The following is a 21,838-nucleotide window of genomic DNA, read 5'->3' on the forward strand; positions in this document are numbered from 1 at the left end:
ATTAAGTCATTTATGGCCTTGTCCAGGCTCCGCGGGATTGGTATGAAAGGCTTACCAAGCATTACTCACAGTTAAGTCCAGTTAATGTGATACATTTCTAATTTTCTCAAAAGTGGTCAATCTACTTATATGTGCTCATCTACAGTTAAGTTCAGAATTTAATTCAGACGCCACATGTTGAGTTTGCACTTGATCAGTTGGGATTTCCAAATTAATTTCTGAGCATACATTACAGATTTAACACTAAACAATGCCAACTATCTAAATACACAGCTTGGTTTTTTTAATTCTTTTCTGGGTATACAACTCTTTCATAATTTCCTCTCGTATGATTCTATCTCAGAATTCCATACACAAATAACAGAAAATATAACGTCCTAACTATCTAATATGTAGCTTAGGCAAATCGAAGATTGTGAACAAAAACGAAAAAAAAAATGCTAGAGGAACATACCAGTTCTGACAAGAGTGAGTGCCTATTGACCTCGACCTCTGAAACTTATAATCTCATACCCCTCAGAGAGAATCTCAATAGCTGATATATAAAATTGAGATCAAGGCAGGGAAAAAGAGAAAAAGAAAAGGTGATTTTACTCGTCAAATTAGTGTTCAAAATACCTAACCCAAATACTAATTTGACCAACAAAATCATCAAAATTTCAAGATAAATGTTTCCTACAAAACAAGTAATATATGCACCTTGAATTTTAGTATGAGTCAGGACATAGTGCAACAGGTAGCATAGATTATAAATTTGACACGCAAAACAGAACATACCTAGTTCATCAAAAATAAGCATAATACCTAGTTCATCATGCACAACAATATAAGTGTGTAACTCAGATATTGTTATAACAAAAGTATGGTTGAAATTTACTTAAAACAAGCTAACTTTGTTTGGTCATTTTCTTTCTTTTCATTTTTTTATTTGTTTTGAAGAGTGATGAAATGCTTCCAAAGCAACTTAACATTACCTCTCTTGGCATAATTGTTTTGGACATCAAGATTTAATAAACTCTTGGCTCACCCAATTACATGCCTATCACCATTGCAAACAGCCAGAGAAATCAATCCCATCAAACCAATGCTTTTGAGGGTCAAGATTCAAGAAGCTCTTGGCTCAATATCTCTTCAATCTATATCTCATTTGAAAGAACAAAATACTCAATATGAATTCAAATACAGTATAAATTTAACCTAGATATCGAATTAAATCAAAGAGAATTAAAAGTTACTTTAGTACTAATTTTATTAAAAGGACTAAATCCTCAAGTAAATAGATAAATATAAAAATTGTGCAATATAGAGAACATTCTGTCTTTACATGGAATACCGCAACTATAGTGACAACTAACAATATTAATCCTAACATTACACGTAAAAATCTCTCACAGTCATCTATCATCAACCAACTACAATGAGATAACAAAAGCAAAAAAAAAAATTGATATATCATAATCAATAAATTAAGCTGAAATGTGGCAGTTACCAAATTTTGAAGGATTAAAAGTAGAATTTGAAGATGAACTCTCATTACTATACTTACCTTGACATCAAATGCAATTAATGCAGTTAGAAAACCAAGTCCAAGTAAACTTGCCTTAGAAAAGAAAAAGAAAGAGAAATAGACATATATTTACCTTAGAAGAGAGTGATAATCGTTGTGCTTAGCTGGTAATAGACTCTGGCGAGAAAGCTTTTCCTTCGATCTAAACAAGCAAAAACTTTTTCAAATCGCCAAATCCTTCTCTCTCATTTAAAAAATTTCTTCGCCAATCCTGCATCAATTTTGATTCCTGCTGCAGACACTTTCAACTACTATATCAACAAACCGACCTTCAATCTAAGCATATTACAACCAATATCCCAGGTACTAAATCATTGATTTTCTAGTTCAAATATTAGTAGTTTACAATCTAAGATACAAGCTGCTAAATTTACACCACTAAGATAGTAGATTATTTCCCTTCTAATGGTTTTCTAATATTAGTAGCTGCTATCTTAGGTTGCGTTCATCCATTTCAACCTATGAATCTTATTTCTAAATTAAGAAAACCTTTCCATATCTCATCTAGAAATAAGTAATTAGGCAATGTAAAGAATGAGTTTGCAGAAGCATACTATATTAACAAGAAAATCCAAAATCAAACACAAAACAAGAAATAATCTATAGTTTATATCATTCTCACCAAAATCAAACACAAACCTAACAAACTACATATATTAAATTGCAAAATTCAAATCAAGAAATTGAGTTTCTTAATCACAATGGACTTAACATCATGTCATATCATAATAACACAAAAATACGAGAAAATTCAATACATTGGACTGCGGCGAATGCCGAAGTGCGGCGAAGAAGCGAAATGAACCAGTGAAATCGATTCTGATTATTCAGATTGAGATCGAGAACCAGTGAGTCATAGTGAGAATGAGCAATTAGGAATTCAGGGATGAACTAGAACAGCATTAAGGATTCAGTGATGAACGAATCTGATTATGAGAAACAAAAATTCAATCGATTAGGGATTCTGATTATGAGTAAAATATTGGTAGCAAATGCTGCATTTTCTTGTAGTGTATTCAGAGTATCATCTATCATTGAATTTCCATTCCATGATTTGCATATCAAGACATTGCCCCTACAAATTAATCTTTATTGAATTCATACCATAATCGCTTCGTCCGAGACTTTCGCCAGAGTTCTCGTCCCAAATAAGACCCTCCCGGCTTAATTCTAGAATGGTGTTAGCTGTCCTGCATCGCTAGAAAAATCTGGGAATTGGATTGCAGTCTCTGTCAAGGAAGGTGACCATTAGTGATTAAGATTCTATGAGTTAAAGACACAAATGGCTTCCTAAGAATTGAGATATAATGAAGAAACTGACTAATTTGTAATTTCATTAATGATTGTAATTGATGAAGTATAAGTTCTTAAATAGGCAAAAATATTATAGATTTTTATTGGCTCAATAATATCCTTTCATAACAAACAAGTGAATCACCAATCTTCTAGAAGTGAGTAGCCACTGCTTAATGACATTTACTACATAATCATTCCACTTAGGTTTATTGAGAATCCTATTTGATCTGTCCGGTAAGGATGGATTAGAGATAACGCTGGTGGAAAGTGCTTTGGTATGGTGTCGATGAGTCACCGCGGTTGAACGAAGTGTGCCTGCAGGCAGGCACGTTAGCACTCCAACGCTCAAGTCAGTAATGAAATTGAGAAAGAGTGTGTAGAAAGTGCAGGAAAAGTAAATCATACCTTGGGGGTGAAGCTAAGTCACCCTTAAATAGGCACGTACGAGAATAACCGCCTCCGGGATATGCGGCGCATGATTAAGGAGTAGTTAGAGGACAAGTGTATGGTGATCAACGCATGGAGGCGTGTTCTAACGTGGTACGATGCACTGAAGCCGACATGTTCCTTCAGGCGACGTGCCTTAGTCTGTGGGCATTTAGTCCAAGTGTCAGTATGGGATTGGCCTTCTTACTGGTCCAGAACAGTTGCCCCCAACCCGTTGATGCCTTTATGACGCAACAACCTTAACTGTAAGTGGCGTTCAATTGGACGCCCTTGAATGTTGGTGCCTTCAAGAGTTTTTTGCTTTTGGAAGGATTATCTTGTCATTCCATCTTGGGGACGGTGGCTTCTTTGATAAGTGAGTGGGAGTAGTTGGCATTTAATATTTTCAAACTTCGATTTTTTGGGTGTGATGGCTCTTACGCGCGTATTGCTTGAATGTGTTTTGTTGTCTGAGGCTTCTTTTCAACCGTTGGATCGCGACTTTCAAGTTTTCCTTCATCTGGAGCGTTGATTCGGAAGTCTCGGAGCTTATTTAAAGGGGTTTCTTATCGTGCTTCTAGTAACCATTTGATACGTTTGAGGGATTTCCTTTTTCCTTCTTTTCTTAATTTTTTTCCCATAATCCTTTGCTGCTTATTTTCTTCTCTTTTGCTTCTTCCCCTTAACTTAAGATGACTCTTAAGACTTTTTTTATTTGGAAGTGCATTGGACTGTCAATATATTCTTAAAGACCTAAAAGACCTCCAGAAGGGCTTTTAGACCCTCTCAGAGGCCTCAGCGCCCTCTAGAAAGACCCAGAAGCCAAAGGCGCGCCCTCCTCAGGGCGCCGCCTCTACTCGCTTCTAGAAACCTCTAGAACGCGCCTAAAATACCTAAATACCCCTATTACTTACTGCATAAGGGCGATCCAGTGGAGCATATCACTCCATCGACGTCTTTATCTTCCTTCGACAACAAGGGCGATCCAGTGGAGCATATCACTTCTTTCAACACACGTATGGCCGTACTCATGGCCCCTGATTCTCTCAAGTGCAAGTTACTAGCAGGAACTTTGAGCGCCGCCGCCCTTCGTTTGTATATGAACCAACCTAGGTTTTCTATGATCAGCTACCCAGACATGACGAGGAAGCTTATCCACCAATTCTCGGTGAGTCGCCATCGCAAGGTCTCAACCATAAGCCATTTAATGTTCGGCAAGAGTCAAACGAATCTTTGAGAAGCTATCTCACTCACTACAACAAAACCACAATTAAGGTAGTACATCCCAACCGGGAGCTATTTGTGGCCGCTTTCCAAAATGGACTACGAGTAGGGCTGTTCAACGAATCCTTAGCTCAAAAACCAGTAGATTCCATGGATGAAATCATGTCGAGAACCGAGTGTTACATCAAGGGTGAAGCGAGGAAGCACCGGAAGAGACATGAGGAACTATTATCCACCGCCGACAAGAGACAGAGGCATTTTTAAAAGGCAAGAAAGAACGTACAATCTGGACAACTTCACACCACTGAACACAAGACCATAGAGAATCTACAAAGAAGTCTATCAATCAAGACTCATCCCTGATCCCCCTGAGCCTCGAGTTGATCGCATGTGTAACGACTTGAAGGCGTGGTGTAAATACCACCGAATCCAGGGCCATACAAGTGACAACTGCTGGCAGCTTAAGAAGGAAATTGAGAAGCTCATACAAGAAGGGAAGCTCCGAGGATACATCAGAGGGGGGCAAGGCGAAGACCATTGTCGCCTAAGTGAAGAAAAGTACATCACATAAGAAGTGATACTACACCATAAACAAAACCATCACAAACAGTCAATAAACTTTCAAATCTGGAATCCAAAGCAGGAAGTTACAAGGGCTAAAAACCAAAAAAAAAAAAAAAAAGATATTACAACAGAAATAAGGAAAACTACATAGCACAATCCACACATATAAGCTACAACAAGTTTTCTACTCACCATAGAAACACAGTTTGATAAAAAAATAAATGAAGAAGATGAACTTACCCATGAAAACAACCTAGAAATTGATTATGCTTGAAATTAGTGAGAAGATGAAAGGTGAAGCATGACTGATAAATGGCGGGAGGAGAAAGTTGGGAAATGAGGAAAGTAACTTTTGAGTTTCTCTTTCTTTCTTATAACTATTTATTTTTGAGATAATAGGTCTTTAACCCCTGAAATATAGGTCATTTTCGGGTTTTCCCCTGTAATTTTTTTATTTTATTTACCCCCTGTAAAAAAAATTGTTTTGATTTACCCCCTAATAGGCCAAACAAAAACCGATTTTATTTTATTTTTCAAGAAATTTTCGTTTTTGTTTGGCCTATTAGGGGGTAAATCAAAACAATTTTTTTTTTACAGGGGGTAAATTAAAAAAATTTTACAGGGGGAAAACCGGAAATGACCTATATTACAGGGAGTAAAGACCTATTAACCCTTTATTTTTTTACTTTTATGCGTATGATGATGTGTCATGTTTTAATTGGTGGTAACCAAATTGCAATTTCTTGGTCATGTGATCTTATATATAAGAGTACATATACATCTTCAAACATATATTAAGGACAAACAAACAGTGAAAAATATTTCAAAGGTTCATACTACCTTTTATTTTGCTGCTGGATGATTTATTCAAACATATATTAAGGACAAACAAACAGTGAAAAATATTTCAAAGGTTCATACTACCTTTTATTTTGCTGCTGGATGATTTATTTTATGAACAAAGTCAATTTACTAAAAAGAGACTATAGCACCCGCAAACAAATACAGTGCTAAACCATAAGAGAACCAAATATACAAAACAAGACATAATATATGCAAGATTCGGGGTACAAACCCCAGCCACCACCAAAAAGATTAAGCCTACAACAAATGAAATCTTGGCAACATGAGAAAACCATAAGCTGATTGCTCTGCTGCATTAATTAGCAGGATTGGGGTACATCTTAGGCTGGCGGTCGAGCTGGCCTTCTAGGTATTATGTGTGGTATATTTTCATAGCCGTCAATGCTAGGTCTATTATTATAGGAACGCAAGTGTGGTGGACTGGGATTGAGATGACCAATAGGTGTTTCTTGATCAACAGGGGGTGGCTGGTAATCGATCAGTCCAATACTGGGATTGAGATCACCAACAGGTGTTTCTGGATCAATAGGGGGTGGCTGGTAATCGATCACTCTGTTATTGGGTTGCGTATGTATTTGATGCTTTGGATTTCCTGTAATATTGTTGAGACTGATCACTATAAGAAAAAAAGCTAGCACGGATAAGTAAGACATCTTTACACCCTTCTAACTTCTTATATGACTGTAGTTCTAGCTTTGGTGTGTCTGTCTATATATAGGGACGAGCTACCTATACCAATGTATGGACAACTGAGATTCTAATACATGATAGTATTAGTGGATCACAAATAACTTATTATAATAGATTAATAATATTTGAGAGATAATGGAATATCAATGATTCCTTCATGCTTGATGCCCTTGCTTTCAAATAAACATCATGTAATTCGTCATGTTTGCTGGCATCCACTTTCTGAAGGCTTTATTAAAGTCAACGAGGATGGATCCTCTTTTGGCAATCCTGGTGATGAAGGTTTTGGAGGGCTTTTGAAAGATGATGAATGTAATTGGATTTATGGTTTTTCGGGATTTTTTGGAGCTTCTAATTTATTGGCTGAACTTTGTGTATTTTGGAGAGGTCTTCAATTGACTTTGGATCTTGTTTATAGATCTATCATCATGCAATTTAAGAACCCGTTTGTTTCAGAGTTTTTTTTAAAAAAATCTATTTTTTTCCTTAAAAAATCATTTTTTTCATTTTTATATGTTTGTTTAGGATTTTTAGAAAAATCATTTTATCAAAAAATTTATTTTGACCCTAAAATGAAAAGCTATTAGGATTAACTTTTCTCAAAATCTATTTTTTTTCGAATACAAGGAGGTAACACATGTACAAGTTAAAACTCATTTTTTCAAAAAAAATAAATGGATTTTTATGAGTAGTAGGCAAACAAAAATAACTTCAGAAGTCTCAGACAACTTTGGATTTAATTTTTTATCACACTAATTAAAATGACTTTCATCTCATACAACTTTACTTTCTCTCATTAGGAAGTTCACTTCTCATTTTTGGATAGTTTTCTTTAATCATACCTTGAGAGAAGGGTAGAATGTGTTGATTGGTTGATTAAGGTTGATACTTCTAGTAATATCAACCTTTTGAAAATTTGGATTGCTCATCTCCCTCAATTGGATATTATCTTGCATCTAAGGTGTTTAGGCAGCGAATAGCTTAGTCCTTTTTCCTTTTTCCTTTTTCTTATTTTGCTATTGATAAAAAAAAAAATAACACACAACCAGGTAAACAAATACATCTATACATTTTGTAAATATTGATTAATCAAAGATCAAATATATTGTTTTTCAAACGGTAGAGCAAATATAGTCTCTCAAGTGCTTATGTTACCAGATAAACTCAAATAAGAAAATCCAAACAAATCCATAATATATTTGTTATAAAGAAAGCTATTCTCTTGCATCCCATCAGAATGATATAAGGATTTGTAATAACTTAAAGCTATCATTTATTGTGGAAACTTGCAATTATGCTTCTATCTTTCTCTTAATCCATTAGCTTCTTAGATATGTTGTTTTAATTTTCATTTTCTACTCAATTTTATGAGTAATGACAACATTTTGTTTCGCCTACTTGATGGTGTAAACTTTTGATGGTTGAAAAAATGCATTCTTATCTTAACCGTTGAGAATGTGACCATTGTTGGTACAAATGAAGTCTGTTTGATAAGAAATGCATGGAAAGAAGATCAACATCCATCCTTCATTCATTTTATCTCCACTTTCCTCTCTGCTAATTCCTTTCGACTTAATTTCATTCCAATTGCTCCGGTAATTTCCTGTTTCCTTCCCTATTATTTTTTGTTCCTTTTAAATGCTGGTTCACCACTAAAATAGGATTTTCTTTGTAGAACTTTTATATTTCAGTTGTGGCGGTTTATCTGTGGCCTTCATTTTTGTGACAAACTGGGACTACAACAATGTGGCTCCAATATTCAACAGGTTACTAGGTTGTTGTTTTGGAATCATTTCTAATTCTAGGGGTTATGTTTAAGTAGTATTTATGTCTGATTTGAATTTTCTGTTGCAGAGTTCAGAAACTGAAGAATCAATTTTCATTCTTTTATGTTGTTATCATACTCCCAAAACAAGAGGAAGTTGATTCATTTACTCGGTCATATTTCAAGTAAGTTTTGTTATTTCTGTTCTGATTGATTAATGTTAGATATGTTATGTATGCATAGAAATGAAGAAAAATTGAAAGCTGAGGTCAGCTCATTGATTTAATAATAAAATTTCATACTATTTAGCTGAAGTGAAACTAGCACATTGATACATGAACTTTGTTATGGTTTTGAAGAGGAAGCAGTTTGTTGAGACATTGAGATTTCAGATGTACCATGCTGTGATATTTTATGTTTTATTTTAATGTGGTAGTGGAAGTTGTCTCTTTAGAAGTATGGGAACATCTCTTATTTTATTATAGTAGCCTGTGCAGAAGTATGGTATCCCATACTTGTTGAATAGTTTAAGACTTTGTATGCTTAGTTGGGGACAGTCACTATGCTGTCCTGCTGTTCCCTTTTTTCTGTTTTTCTATATATTGTATCAGAAGTTTATTTTGAAGTAGAATGAATGAAAATTACTTTCAGTTCTCACAATTGGTATACAGAGCTTCTTTGTTCTTAAAGGGCCTGTGATTAAAAACCTTTGCTTTCTTGAAACCCAACCATTTTTGTCTTGATGGCTTCAAACAATATTACCCTTCCAGCACCTCCTGTATTTACAGGAAAGAAATATGAAATCTGGTCTGTGAAGATGAAGACTCATTTGATGGCCTATGATCTTTGGGAAGTGGTGGAAACAGCTGCTGAACCACCACCTCTGCAAGAAAATCCAACTGTTGCTCAAATGAGATACCACAGTGAGCAAGTTGCCAAGAGAGCTAAGGCTCTTACCATCCTTCTCTCTGCTGTGAATGATGATGTATTCATGAGAATCTCACACTTGGAGACAGCAAAACAAGTCTGGGAAAAGCTAGAAGAAGAGTTTTTTGGGAATGAAAGAACCAAGCAGATGCAGGTTCTAAATCTCAAAAGAGAGTTTGAAGCCTTAAAGATGAATGAGGCTGAAAACATAAATGATTTCATGACGAAAGTTATGAAAGTGGTGAATCAAATCAGATTGTTGGGAGAACAATTCCTTGATAGCAGAATTGTAGAAAAAGTCTTGGTGGTTTTACCTGAAAGATTCGAATCAAAGATTTCTGCACTTGAAGAATCAAAAGATTTGTCCAAGATAACCTTGACAGAGCTTATAAATGCTCTTCAAGCTCAAGAGCAGAGAAGTCTTTTGAGACAAGAAGAAGCATCAGAAACAGCTTTACTAGTCAAGCACAAAGGAAAAACCAAAGAAGCCAAAGGTGAAAAGAAGTTTGTTGGAGAGCATTCTGGGAAAGATACAAAGAAGAAGGAAAGATTTCCAAAATGTGGAATTTGCAAAAGAACCAGCCACAAGGAAAGTGATTGTTGGTACAAGGGAAAAACACCACCACCATTTCAATGTAGATATTGCAATAAAACTGGGCATATTGAGAGATTTTGTAGGCTGAAACAGCAGCAACAAAATCAGCAAAATCATACTTCTCAAAAGGCAAATGTGACTGAAACTGAAGATGGTGAAGAACTCTTGTTCATGGCCAATACTACAAGGAGTTCGGAGGATGGAGACACATGGTTTATTGATAGTGGCTGCACACAACACATGACTAGCAAACCAGAACTGTTTTCAGAGCTCAAACCCGCTGCAGGATCTGTAAAGATTGGAAATGGACAGAAAGTTGCCATCACAGGTAGAGGAACGGTGAAAGTTCACACTGCAACAGGTACTAAATACATTTCTAATGTACTTTTAGTTCCTGAACTTGAACAAAACCTATTGAGTGTGGGCCAAATGATTGAAAAAGGCTATTGTTTGTTATTTAAAGAAGGAAGTTGTGTGGTAACTGATGTTAATGGTCATGAATTATTTGAAGTAAATATGAGAAAAAGAAGTTTTCCTGTTAACTGGAATTCTGAACATGAATGTAAAATGAGTAAGGCTGAGCTTGATTCTAAGCTTTGGCACAAAAGATTTGGCCACTATAATTTGAAATCTATCCAGTTTGCTCAAAAGCATGAGTTAGTCAAAGACTTGCCCAATATTCAAACTTTTTCAGAGGTGTGTGAAGGTTGTCAACTTTGTAAGCAACATAGGTTGCCTTTTCCAAGTTCAGCAACATGGAGAGCAAGTGAAAAACTTGAATTGGTTCACTCAGATGTTTGTGGACCTATGAATACTACTTCACTGAATGGAAGCAAGTATTTTATTCTTTTTATTGATGATCTTACAAGGATGACTTGGGTTTATTTTCTGAAACAGAAGTCTGAAGTTTTTTCTGTTTTTAAGAAGTTTAAGGTCTTTGTTGAAAATCAAAGTGGTTGCTTATTGAAGAAACTCAGAACTGACAACGGGAAGGAGTATACTTCTGCAGAATTCAACAAATTTTGTGATGATTTTGGTGTTGAACGTCAACTTACAGTCAGCTACTCGCCTCAACAGAACGGAGTTTCTGAAAGAAAGAACAGATCTGTCCTTGAAATGGCTAGATGCATGATTTTTGAGAAGAAATTGCCGAAGTCCTTCTGGGCAGAGGCAATAAACACTGCTGTCTATCTCCAAAATCGACTTCCAACAAAGGCTGTAGAAGGAATGACACCTATTGAGGCTTGGGGAGGCATCAAACCGTCTATCAAGCATCTAAGAGTGTTTGGTTCTCTGTGCTACACTCACATACCAGATGTGAAAAGAAGCAAATTGGATGAAAAGGCTGAAAAGGGAATTTTAATAGGCTATAGCTCAAAGTCTAAGGGCTATAAAGTCTATGCAATTGATTCAAATAAAATTTTCATTAATCGAGATGTTAAAGTGGATGAAGATGCATATTGGAATTGGGAGACCTCTCAAGTTGATCGAGGTTCAACTTTGCCTTCTCTCGAGGATACAAATGAAGATCAAGATGAAGAAGTTGATGATGACTTTGCTGTAAGAGGTACCCGACCTCTTTCAGAGATTTATCAAAGATGCAATAGTGCTGTCCTTGAACCTACCAACTTTGAAGATGCTAGTAAAGTTGAGGAATGGTACCAGGCTATGAAAGAGGAGATGGACAACATTGAAAAGAACAAGACATGGCAGCTAGTTGACAAGCCTAGAGACAAGAATGTCATAGGAGTGAAATGGGTTTATAAGGTAAAGATGAACCCAGACGGATCCATCAACAAATACAAGGCCAGGCTTGTTGTCAAGGGCTATGTTCAACAATCTGGAATTGACTACACAGAAACATTTGCACCAGTAGCAAGAATGGATACTATTCGAATTCTCGTAGCGTTGGCAGCACAAATGAAGTGGAAAATTTGGCATTTAGATGTCAAATCAGCATTCTTAAATGGAAACCTTGATGAAGAAATTTATGTGGCTCAACCTGCTGGTTTTTTGGTAAAAGGGGAGGAAGACAAGGTCTATAAGCTTCATAAAGCTTTGTATGGGCTGAAACAGGCCCCTAGAGCTTGGTACAGTAAAATTGATAGTCACTTTCTTAATCAAGGATTCAAAAGGAGTGAAAATGATGCAACTCTCTATGTAAAAAGGTTGCTGGATGGTGGTTCCTTAATTGTCTCTTTGTATGTTGATGACTTGCTAGTAACAAGCAATAATCAACAAGAAGTTCAACAGCTTATGGAGGAGATGAAAAACCAGTTTGAGATGTCTAGCTTAGGGGAAATGAACTATTTTCTCGGCTTGGAAGTGCATCAATCTGAGAGTGGAATTTTTTTGAATCAAGAGAAGTATGCTCATGAAGTTTTAAAGAAGTTTAAAATGGAAAGCTGCAAATCTGCTCCCACTCCTTTGGTATGGAATTTGAAACTCTCAAAGGAAGATGAAGCTGAAAAAATTGATGCTTCTCATTATAGAAGTTTGATTGGAAGTCTACTTTATCTAACTTCATCCAGACCTGATCTTATGTATGCAGCAAGCTTACTCTCAAGATTTATGCAGAGTCCTACCAAGACACATTTTGTTGCAGCAAAGAGGGTACTTAGATATGTTAAGGGTACTACTCAATTCGGAATATGGTACAAGCCAAGTGAAAATGGAAGTTTGTTAGGCTATGTTGATAGTGATTGGGCTGGAAATATTGATGACATGAAGAGTACTACAGGCTATGCTTTTTCTTTAGGCTCTGGCATGTTCTCATGGAACTCAAGGAAACAAGAAATTGTAGCTCAATCCACGGCTGAAGCAGAGTATGTAGCCGCAGCTGCAGCAGCAAACCAAGCTATTTGGTTGAGGAAAATACTCCTTGATTTGGGAATACAACAGCCGGAAGCAACTGTGCTTTATTGTGATAGTAAATCAGCAATTGCTATTGCTGAAAATCCAGTTCAACATGGTAAGACCAAGCATATTCAAGTGAAGTACCATGCCATACGCGAGGCTGTCAAAAATCAAGAGATCAAGCTTATTCATTGCTGTTCTGACTCTCAAGTTTCTGATATATTGACTAAATCTCTTCCAAGAGCTAAGTTTGAAAAGTTTCGAGAATTGCTTGGAGTGTCCATCCAAAATCTCAAGGAGGAGTGTTGAGACATTGAGATTTCAGATGTACCATGCTGTGATATTTTATGTTTTATTTTAATGTGGTAGTGGAAGTTGTCTCTTTAGAAGTATGGGAACATCTCTTATTTTATTATAGTAGCCTGTGCAGAAGTATGGTATCCCATACTTGTTGAATAGTTTAAGACTTTGTATGCTTAGTTGGGGACAGTCACTATGCTGTCCTGCTGTTCCCTTTTTTCTGTTTTTCTATATATTGTATCAGAAGTTTATTTTGAAGTAGAATGAATGAAAATTACTTTCAGTTCTCACACAGTTGGTGCAAGGAATGAACTTTCACATTAAAGTTTGTTACATCCATCCCAGGCATTGACAACCACGATGCAAATGCGGTAAATGTCTTTACTACAAAGAAACTCTTCAATTTAGTAGTAGTAGTAGTAGATCATAATAGCCATATATATAGGCTCAATTCAGATCTTTCCACTGACAAGGAAGAGATGGTTTCAAGTTTTCTGAGGGATCCAAACTCTTATTTTCGTCCCAAGATCAACTGATCACAAAATAACAAAGGAATCCGGATTGTTGTTTTATTGTTTGCCTGCATACCAAAAGCGGCACTGTACACTGTTTTAATGTGGGATTTATCTGAATTCATTTCATTTGTTAACTTCTTTTTAAAATAGAATTCTTTGTTTCAATTTTATCGATTGACAGCCATCGCGATTGAGAAAGGATCATAACGTTTTGTTTCAAAATGATGGATGGTAAATAGTTAGAATTAGTTGGTTAATTAGGATTAGTTATGAGTTAGTTACACAATTGGTTAGTATGTACTCATTTTAATACCTTTCTCAGTATAATTCAATATGAATTCTACGGGTTTTTCCTATGTTTCAACCTATCAAGCCTACTTCTCCTATGGAGCTCATCTTCATCTCTTCGATTCAAACATTCATTAGAATGAATTCTCACATGCTCAGCCTTGTGGTCCGATGGTAATATTATGAACAAAATTATGTGTAGACTTACTCTGATGTTATATAGAATTCTGTCAATAGAAAAAGTTGTCTGTAATAAACATTGTAAACTGTTTATATATAAAAAAAATCATTGTAAATTTTCTATTAAATAGTAAAATATTGTTTGCACAATTCTTATTATTTTGTTAAGTGTTGTGTGATTTGATCCCTACCTAGTTTACGTTAAAATGTTTCCTTCCCGAATAAAGTTGTGTTCGCGGCATCCAAGGAAACTGATATGGTGGCTGAGTCGGTTATTGCTGAAGTTTTGGGTTTTAGGTGGGGTCTCCAAGTAGCAGCAGATCAAAATCTTAACAAAGTTATCTTCGAACAGGATGCGCAGGTGGTGGTTAACTGCTTTAAAGGTCTATCTGTCTTATCTAGTATCGCCCCTTTTATTCGGGACTGTCACGAATTGTATGGCAATATGGCTGATGTGTCTGTTTTTTTCATTAGTCGTGTCTGCAATGAGGCTGCGCATGAGCTTGCTCAGGCTGCCTAAAGATTGGGGTCTCGTACTTGGGAGGGGAATACCTAAAATCCTATGGTATGGTCCTTGTTTGCTTCTGTTCTGTCTTCTTAATGAATGAAGTTGAATTTCAATACAAAAAACAAACTACGTTTAACTGCACTATAAATTATTGATTTTTATAAACATTTATAGGGTTGTTTATACTATAACAATGCAGAAAACAAGGTAAAAGGCAAGCTTAAAGATCACAACTCACGAAGATTGTAATCCTTTTACCTTTTCCTTGTGTTTATTACAATCTTAGCTTTATATAATTTGCTGAGTAGGAAAATGATGGACCAATGCATTTCTTGATTCTATCCAATATCTGACATTTATGACTATTGAAATATTCACAGGAGCATTCAAGCTACTCGTATAAAGACAATCATGTTTCTCTTCTGAATGTCACATTTATCCCGTGCACCGCCTCTTCAATGAATTTAAAGTAAGCATACCTCCAACCCTTCTTCAACAACAAAACTCCAATAAAAACCCAAAAGCCAGTAGCAAATCCAAGTGCTACCACAAAGTAAAACCAAAATTTCTCACTCCTATTTTGTTTACCATCACCATCATCATCATCTCCACTTTCATCTCTATCATCAGCATCACAATGATTAGACAATGGTGCACCACAAAGAAATTTGTTTCCAGCATATATCGATGGATCAATATTAAGTGTAAAAAATTGGTTTCCTTGTGGAACTGGTCCTGAAAGATTGTTGTAGGACAAGTTTAGGCGAGCTAGAAAAGTTAAACTAGACATGGTGTTTGGAATTGAGCCTGAAAATTGATCATGAGAGAGGTCCAAAGATTCAAGTGACTTCATGTCCCCTATGGTTGTAGGAATTTCCCCCGACAGATGATTATGTGACAGATTTAGGCCTCGTAAAGCAGTAAGAAGAGTTATTTCTTTAGGAATAGGTCCACTCAAATTGTTGTTTGATAAATCCAAATTGGCCACAAATTTCAGATTTCTTGTATAGTGATCTTCTCTTCCTTTAATGACCTGGCTAACATCTTGTTCATACCATTCAATATACTTCGGCTCACCAGGAGCTAAGTAAACGGATGGTTTACTTCCTTGAACCATTGCTGTTAGATTTCCAATGCATTGAGGGATTGACCCCATCAACATGTTGTTAGACAGGTCCAAGATTCGCAAAGCTGAAAGTTTGCAAAGATGTGATGGAATGCTACCTTGGAACTTGTTTTGTCTTAACTTTAGAATCTGCATTAAGGAGAAAATGTCACCTATCCATGAAGGTATAGTCCCTGACAATTGATTATCTCCGATATCTAAGATTAACAGCTTCTTTAAATTCCTCAACAATGTTGGAAAGTCCCCATGAAGACTGTTATTATTCAAATGTAACCATACCAAAGTTGAAAGCTGACCGAACGAGCTTGGAATAACACCTGATAATTTGTTCGATGAAAGGTTTATCTCATTCAATCTTTGAGTTGAATTCCAGCAATCAGGAATTTTGCCAACTAACTTGTTCCCTGAAAGGTCAAGATTGTACAGAGAGTTGATTTTGCACATTGAATTTGGAATGGAATCATTTATGAGGTTGTCTCCAAGAAGCAAGTGAGTAAGATTGGGTAATCTATGAGCAATATTTTCAGGAAGGGACCCAGTGATTTGGTTATTGGTGAGGTTCAAATAGGCTAGTGACTTGGGAAAATTTATTTCAGAAAACATGCATTTAAAATTGTTGAGAGACAAATCTAAATTGCGCAGGTTCAAAAGTTGACCGAAACTATCAGGAAATTTCCCCTGCAAATTATTTTGACTAAGGTAGAGGGTTTGCAAATTTGAAAGTTGACCAATATTTTGTGGGATTGTACCATTCAGAAAGTTTTCTGACACATCAAGGTTTTCTAGGCTGACTAATTGCTCAAGACTCCTAGGAATGACACCATAAAAATGATTAGAAGAAATAATCAAGGTGTTTAGACTGATGAATTGTCCAATACAATTAGGAAGATATCCAGTTAAATTATTATTGTTCAGAATCAAATACTTTAGATTGACAAGTGCTGTTATACTACAAGGAAGACCCCCAAACAAGTGGTTATTTGATAGGTCCAAGTGAATTAGATTTCCCAGTTTTCCTAGGGAGTTTGGAATAGTTCCATTCAAGTGATTGTTAGCAAGGATTAAATATTCCAAGTTTGACAATTTTCCCAAAAAATTTGGAATAGGACCATGGAAAAAACTTGAATGGAGTGTGAGGATTACCATATTTCCAAGTTGCCCCAACCATGTTGGCAGCTGATCATTGAAATTGTTGTTGGTCAAATCAAGTTCCTCTAAAGCAGATCCGTTGCATCTTGCAGATTGTAAATTATCGATGAGTGCATCTCCTTGAAGTCTGTTTCCAGACAAATCTAGTGACAGAAGCTGACACATATTTCCTAGCATTGTTAGTATAGAACCCTCAATATGGTTCACATGATTCCATGAAATATTGAGGTACAAAAGACTCTCTAACCCACCTAACCATAATGGAACAGATTCAATTTTGTTTTGGGAAAGGTCAAGAGATGTCAAGGAAGTCAAATTTCTAAGAGCTGATGGAACTGAACCGTTAAGAGCATTGCTTCCAAGATAAAGAGAGTCAAGTTTGGCACAATTACTCAACCAAATTGGAACTGAACTAAAATTATTGTTAGAAAGGTCAATAGTTTCAAGTGAAGTCATGTTTCTAAAAGCATTCAGATCTGGACCATCAAGTCCATTATCTGCAAGATTGAGTGACTTAATACTAGAAAAGTTTGTGTAACTAACAAGTTGATGATCATGATTGTGCATCTTGGTAATGCTGCAGTTCATCAATTCTAATTCTAGCAAAGAAGGAAGCATGGTAAGTACCTTGAGTAAATTTTGTGCCCTCCCAAGAAAAACATCACTCAGGTAAAGGTTTTGTAGCAATGAAAGTTTTGAAACCCAATAGACATCATCAGAGTGTAAATAAGAATTGAAACTGAGATCAAGAAAGGACAATTTTGTGAGGCTTCCAAGGTTGTTTGGGATCATGCCACTCAAATGGGAATTAGAGAGCGAAAGGAATTGTAACTGATTCATAAAATGGATAAAAGTTGGTATTGGACTTGAATTGAAATTGTTTCCACTAAGATGTTTAAAATTTGAAAGAGATGGATGGATTTCTGGAGCTTTAAGCTCATAATTTGGGAAGGAACAGTTTGATTGATACTGTTTTCTTCTTTGTGGGTAGCATGGATTCCTAAGGTCAATTTTGACAACATGTCCTGTGATGTTGCTGCAACTTATACCTTTCCATTTACAACAGTCAGTTCCTTTCCAAGAGGAAAGTCTTAATGATGTATCATTAAAGCTTCCTTTGAGTGCTAAAAGAGCTTGCCTCTCATGTTCTATGCAACCAAATGATGAATGGCTACTGGAACATAGTAAAATGAAACATGTGCTCAAAAGGGTAACAACGGGGACAACGGGGTTTCTATGCATATTAGAGGGAAGTGAATGAAGCAAAGCTGTAAGTCGTGTGGGCACAACGGGGACTCAACCAACACGACTTAAATAGGGCATCACGTTCATATTATGTTCCCTTCAGTCAAGTTTTATAAAGAGACGTCATGTCATTTGGCTGGTTGTTGCCATAGGAATTCTTAATTGTAAAATAAAAAATGAACGTGATGTGTTCATTTTGGCACACTGATATGACTCAATAAAGATATGTTCATTAATCAAATTTGGCTCCCTCATCATCTCCTTTTTTTGGTCCTACTCTAATAATTTTTCATTGGATTCCATACTCGTTGTTCATATGAAGCCTCCACCTCAAGTATCAATACTATTATCTCATGCTCACTGAATGGAAAACCATAAATTTGGCTTATTGATTGTGGTGCAAATGAACATATATGTTCCTCTTTCATTATTTTAGTATATTCTCTATAAAATTATTCAACCAGTTTCCAATAGTTTACCGAATGATCAATTTATTGTTGCCAATCCATGCTGGTAATATAACTTTTTCACCATTTATATCTTCAACATGTTTTAATCTCAAATTAGAATAATCTAATCAACGAAAAATTAGCTAATCAAGGAACAAACAATCAAAATAAAAGAAAAGAAAAATGATATTTAAACAACTCTTTTTAATCTCTCATACTCCATTGTACATTTACTCTCTCTCCATCTTTCTCTCTATTGTTCTTGTCCTATAAGAAGAGGAAAAAAATGTTGTCCAACAAATTGTTTAAAATTAGTTGTATAAACATCATTCTTCAAAAGAAAAATAATTATCACGTGACGAATTCGTGTGCAGACGCTCTTGTGAACATGGGTTGTGAACATGCGCTTGGGTTGCGTGGGTATGAGCAGTGTCCAACTAAGTTAAGTTTTCTGGTATTAGCCGATGTTATGGAGATAGTAACCCCTAAAATCATCTCTCTTTAGTTTTCTCTTTTCGTGAGTTTAGACCCTTTTAAAAAAAAAAAACAGAGAGAGAAGAAAATACTGGTCAATTTATTTATCTTCTACTGTTTTTTTTTTTCAAGGAATTTATCTTCTACTGTTGTTTTCTCTCAGGTATTGTTATTGAAAATTCGCTGATCTCCAAAACGTGATGTCACCTTACTCCTTGGTATCTTGTCTTGTGTTGCGTGCGGTCTTTTTTTTTTTCTTTCTAAAACGTGATTCATCACAAAATGTGATGCCTTTATTTCACTCCTCACTGTGCCATTTTTTCAAGTGCCCAAGTGCAGTATAGGATCCTCTCTGAGAAAATCATATGAAGAATGAAAGATATAAAAAAAAAAGTAGATAATGATTTCTACTATTAAGTGATCCTACACTACTGTTAATTATTTATATATATATTTTTTTTTTTAAATTTTCTTGTATCTTTATTTTTTTAAATGGTTAAAGATGATATTTTTAAAAATCCAACACACCTCCTCTAGCACAAGGTGTGTCAAAGGAAGTTGAAGTATTGCAAGATTACAAAAAGACGATCCACATGCTACCATCAAAGTAGTCGAAAAAAAATAAAATTACGTTACAACTTGAAAACATAACAAAGGATTTAACTTTCAAACTGAATACTCAAAATTAAAAACAGCGTAATAAGATTTAAACCTCCAAAATGCTTGGATTTTAATCTTTTCCAATAAAGATAGCAACTATTCTGATTTATTGTGAAAATGTCTCATGTTGCGGTCCTTCCAAATAGTAAAAAGAGTTGAAATCCAAATAATATTAAAAGGCAAACAAGACTTGTTGGAAAATCCTCCAAGACCAAATGATCTTGGTCCTCAACCAATCCGCATGCGGCCGAACAAAAAGTGTCATTATAATCCAAGATATTTCTCCTAAATAGATTCATCTTGGTTGCTAATCTATTCGGAACAAACGTAAAATGAAAATATTCACCTCAAGCGCACCTTAAGCGAACTTTGCTTAAGCCACAAAATATGATTGCAGCGGTGTATACCTTGGTTTTTGGTAAACAAACGTTGGTTTCCGAAAACGGTTAACTTGAGAGATCAACCAGTAAATCTCGGGGTATATTATATTTATGTCTGGCAGAAAGTATGAATGTTCCTGATGTAAAATGCGAATGTAACTGTCAGAATCAAACACGCGTTGAATCCGTTGAAGTAAATTGCTAAAAAGAAAAGGGTAAATTGCAAGGAATTTTAAGGATAAACTTAAATTGCATAAATGAATGTAAAATGGTACACAGATTCATACATTTGCAACTTGTTTACTCGTTTCTCCTAATTGCGGATAGTTTGAGTGTGTAAGTTTTGTTTGTGTGTGAATTGTGACCCATTTTTCCTATGAAAAACTTTTATTTATACTATAACTGCCTATGAAGAAACCGTCATATCAAAACCGCTAATAACTACCCTAAATATCTTTTGAATTTCAAATGACATCTCTTCAACAGTAACTGCTGTTTGGCTTGTCTATCTGGCACCAACTTCTCTTCGATATCTTGCTTGCTTGTCGAAGCTTATCCATCGAACGGTGAAATCTCGCTAAGTCCATAAACTCGATCCAGCTTGAGCGTGGAACTTATTTAGATTCCTTTGAATCTTGAGTCAAACTTAATTGACTGCATTTATTGTAGCCTGCCGAAAATACAGGCTAACAAGGGGTCATCAATTGCCACATCCGAACTAGTCAAGTGATTATAAGCACTTTTGACCGTGTACCTGTGGGAAAAATGAAGCTTCCAAATCCACCTATCGGACACACCAACCTACAAAACTACAAGCGAAAGCTGATCCACACACTCCCTCACCAACCCATCCTCCCACGCAAACAGTCTCCTTCTCCACTTCCACGCCTCACCATTAATTACCCAACCCAAAGAGAATATTTCCGCGAAAGTGACACATTTATTAACAGCAAGGTCAAACAACCTAGCAAATCTAACATCTAAAGCAACACCATCCAACCAAGGAACCTTCCAGAACAATGAAGAAATCCCATCCCCCATCTGTTTAGAAATGTTATCTAACAACCATCGATCATCTAACAAACCGTCCCCCTCTTAATATGGGTCACAATTTGCCACAACACGGGACCCCCTCCTCGACCAACACATATCCTCCCCCTCTCCCATACTTCGCACACAACAAATGTTTTCATATAAGAAGAGAAAAAAATGTTTTCATATAAATTGTTTAAAATTAGTTGTATAAATATCATTCTTCCAAAGAAAATACTTATCGTCAGGAAAATTTGTGTGCAGACGCTCTTCCGAACATGGGTTGTGAGCATGCACATGTGTTGTGAGCATGCGCCTGGGTTGTGTGTGTATGAACAGTGTCGAACTAGACTAAGTTCTTTAGTATTAGCTAATGTTATGGGGATAGCGACCCCTAGAGTCATCTCTATTAAGTTTTCTCTTTTCTCAGGCTTAGACCCTTTTTTGCAAAAAAATAAAATAAAATACTCATCAATTTATTTAGGGTTAAATATGTTTTTGGTCCCTATAAAATTTGGGCCTTTTAAGTTTAGTCTTTACTTAATTTTAATAGTGTTTTTAGTCCCTATAAAAAAAAATTGCACTCAATTTTAGTCCCTACTAAATCAATTTTTTTTAATTATGCTTAAACTTTTAAGATTTTGAACAATATTTGACATAAGTGTTAAGAACATCACTAAAAGTTCATCTGCAAAAAATTATCTCAAAATTGTATTTCTACGTCGAGATTTTTGTTATTTTTATCTTGAAATTTTGGC

The 21,838-nt window shown here is 35.7% G+C and overlaps 1 protein-coding gene across 1 annotated transcript; it reads right to left on the bottom strand.

Annotated features, from left to right (window-relative positions):
- Positions 1–14,706: 14,706 nt before the first annotated feature.
- LOC146946599 (uncharacterized) lies at positions 14,707–18,176 on the bottom strand. Its single transcript, XM_085744600.1, has one exon. The coding sequence runs from the start codon at positions 18,080–18,082 to the stop codon at positions 14,975–14,977; it is 3,108 nt and encodes a 1,035-aa protein (XP_085600726.1). The 5' UTR covers positions 18,083–18,176; the 3' UTR covers positions 14,707–14,974.
- Positions 18,177–21,838: the final 3,662 nt, after the last annotated feature.

This window comes from Medicago sativa, chromosome 2 (assembly GCF_051527215.1).
Source record: "Medicago sativa cultivar Bolivia chromosome 2, Bolivia_mono, whole genome shotgun sequence".
NCBI lineage: Eukaryota > Viridiplantae > Streptophyta > Magnoliopsida > Fabales > Fabaceae > Medicago > Medicago sativa.

What these genes read in the sequence shown, in the direction of transcription:
- LOC146946599 (XM_085744600.1), bottom strand. Translation starts at nt 18,082, where the DNA reads ATGCATAGAAACCCCGTTGTCCCCGTTGTTACCCTTTTGAGCACATGT.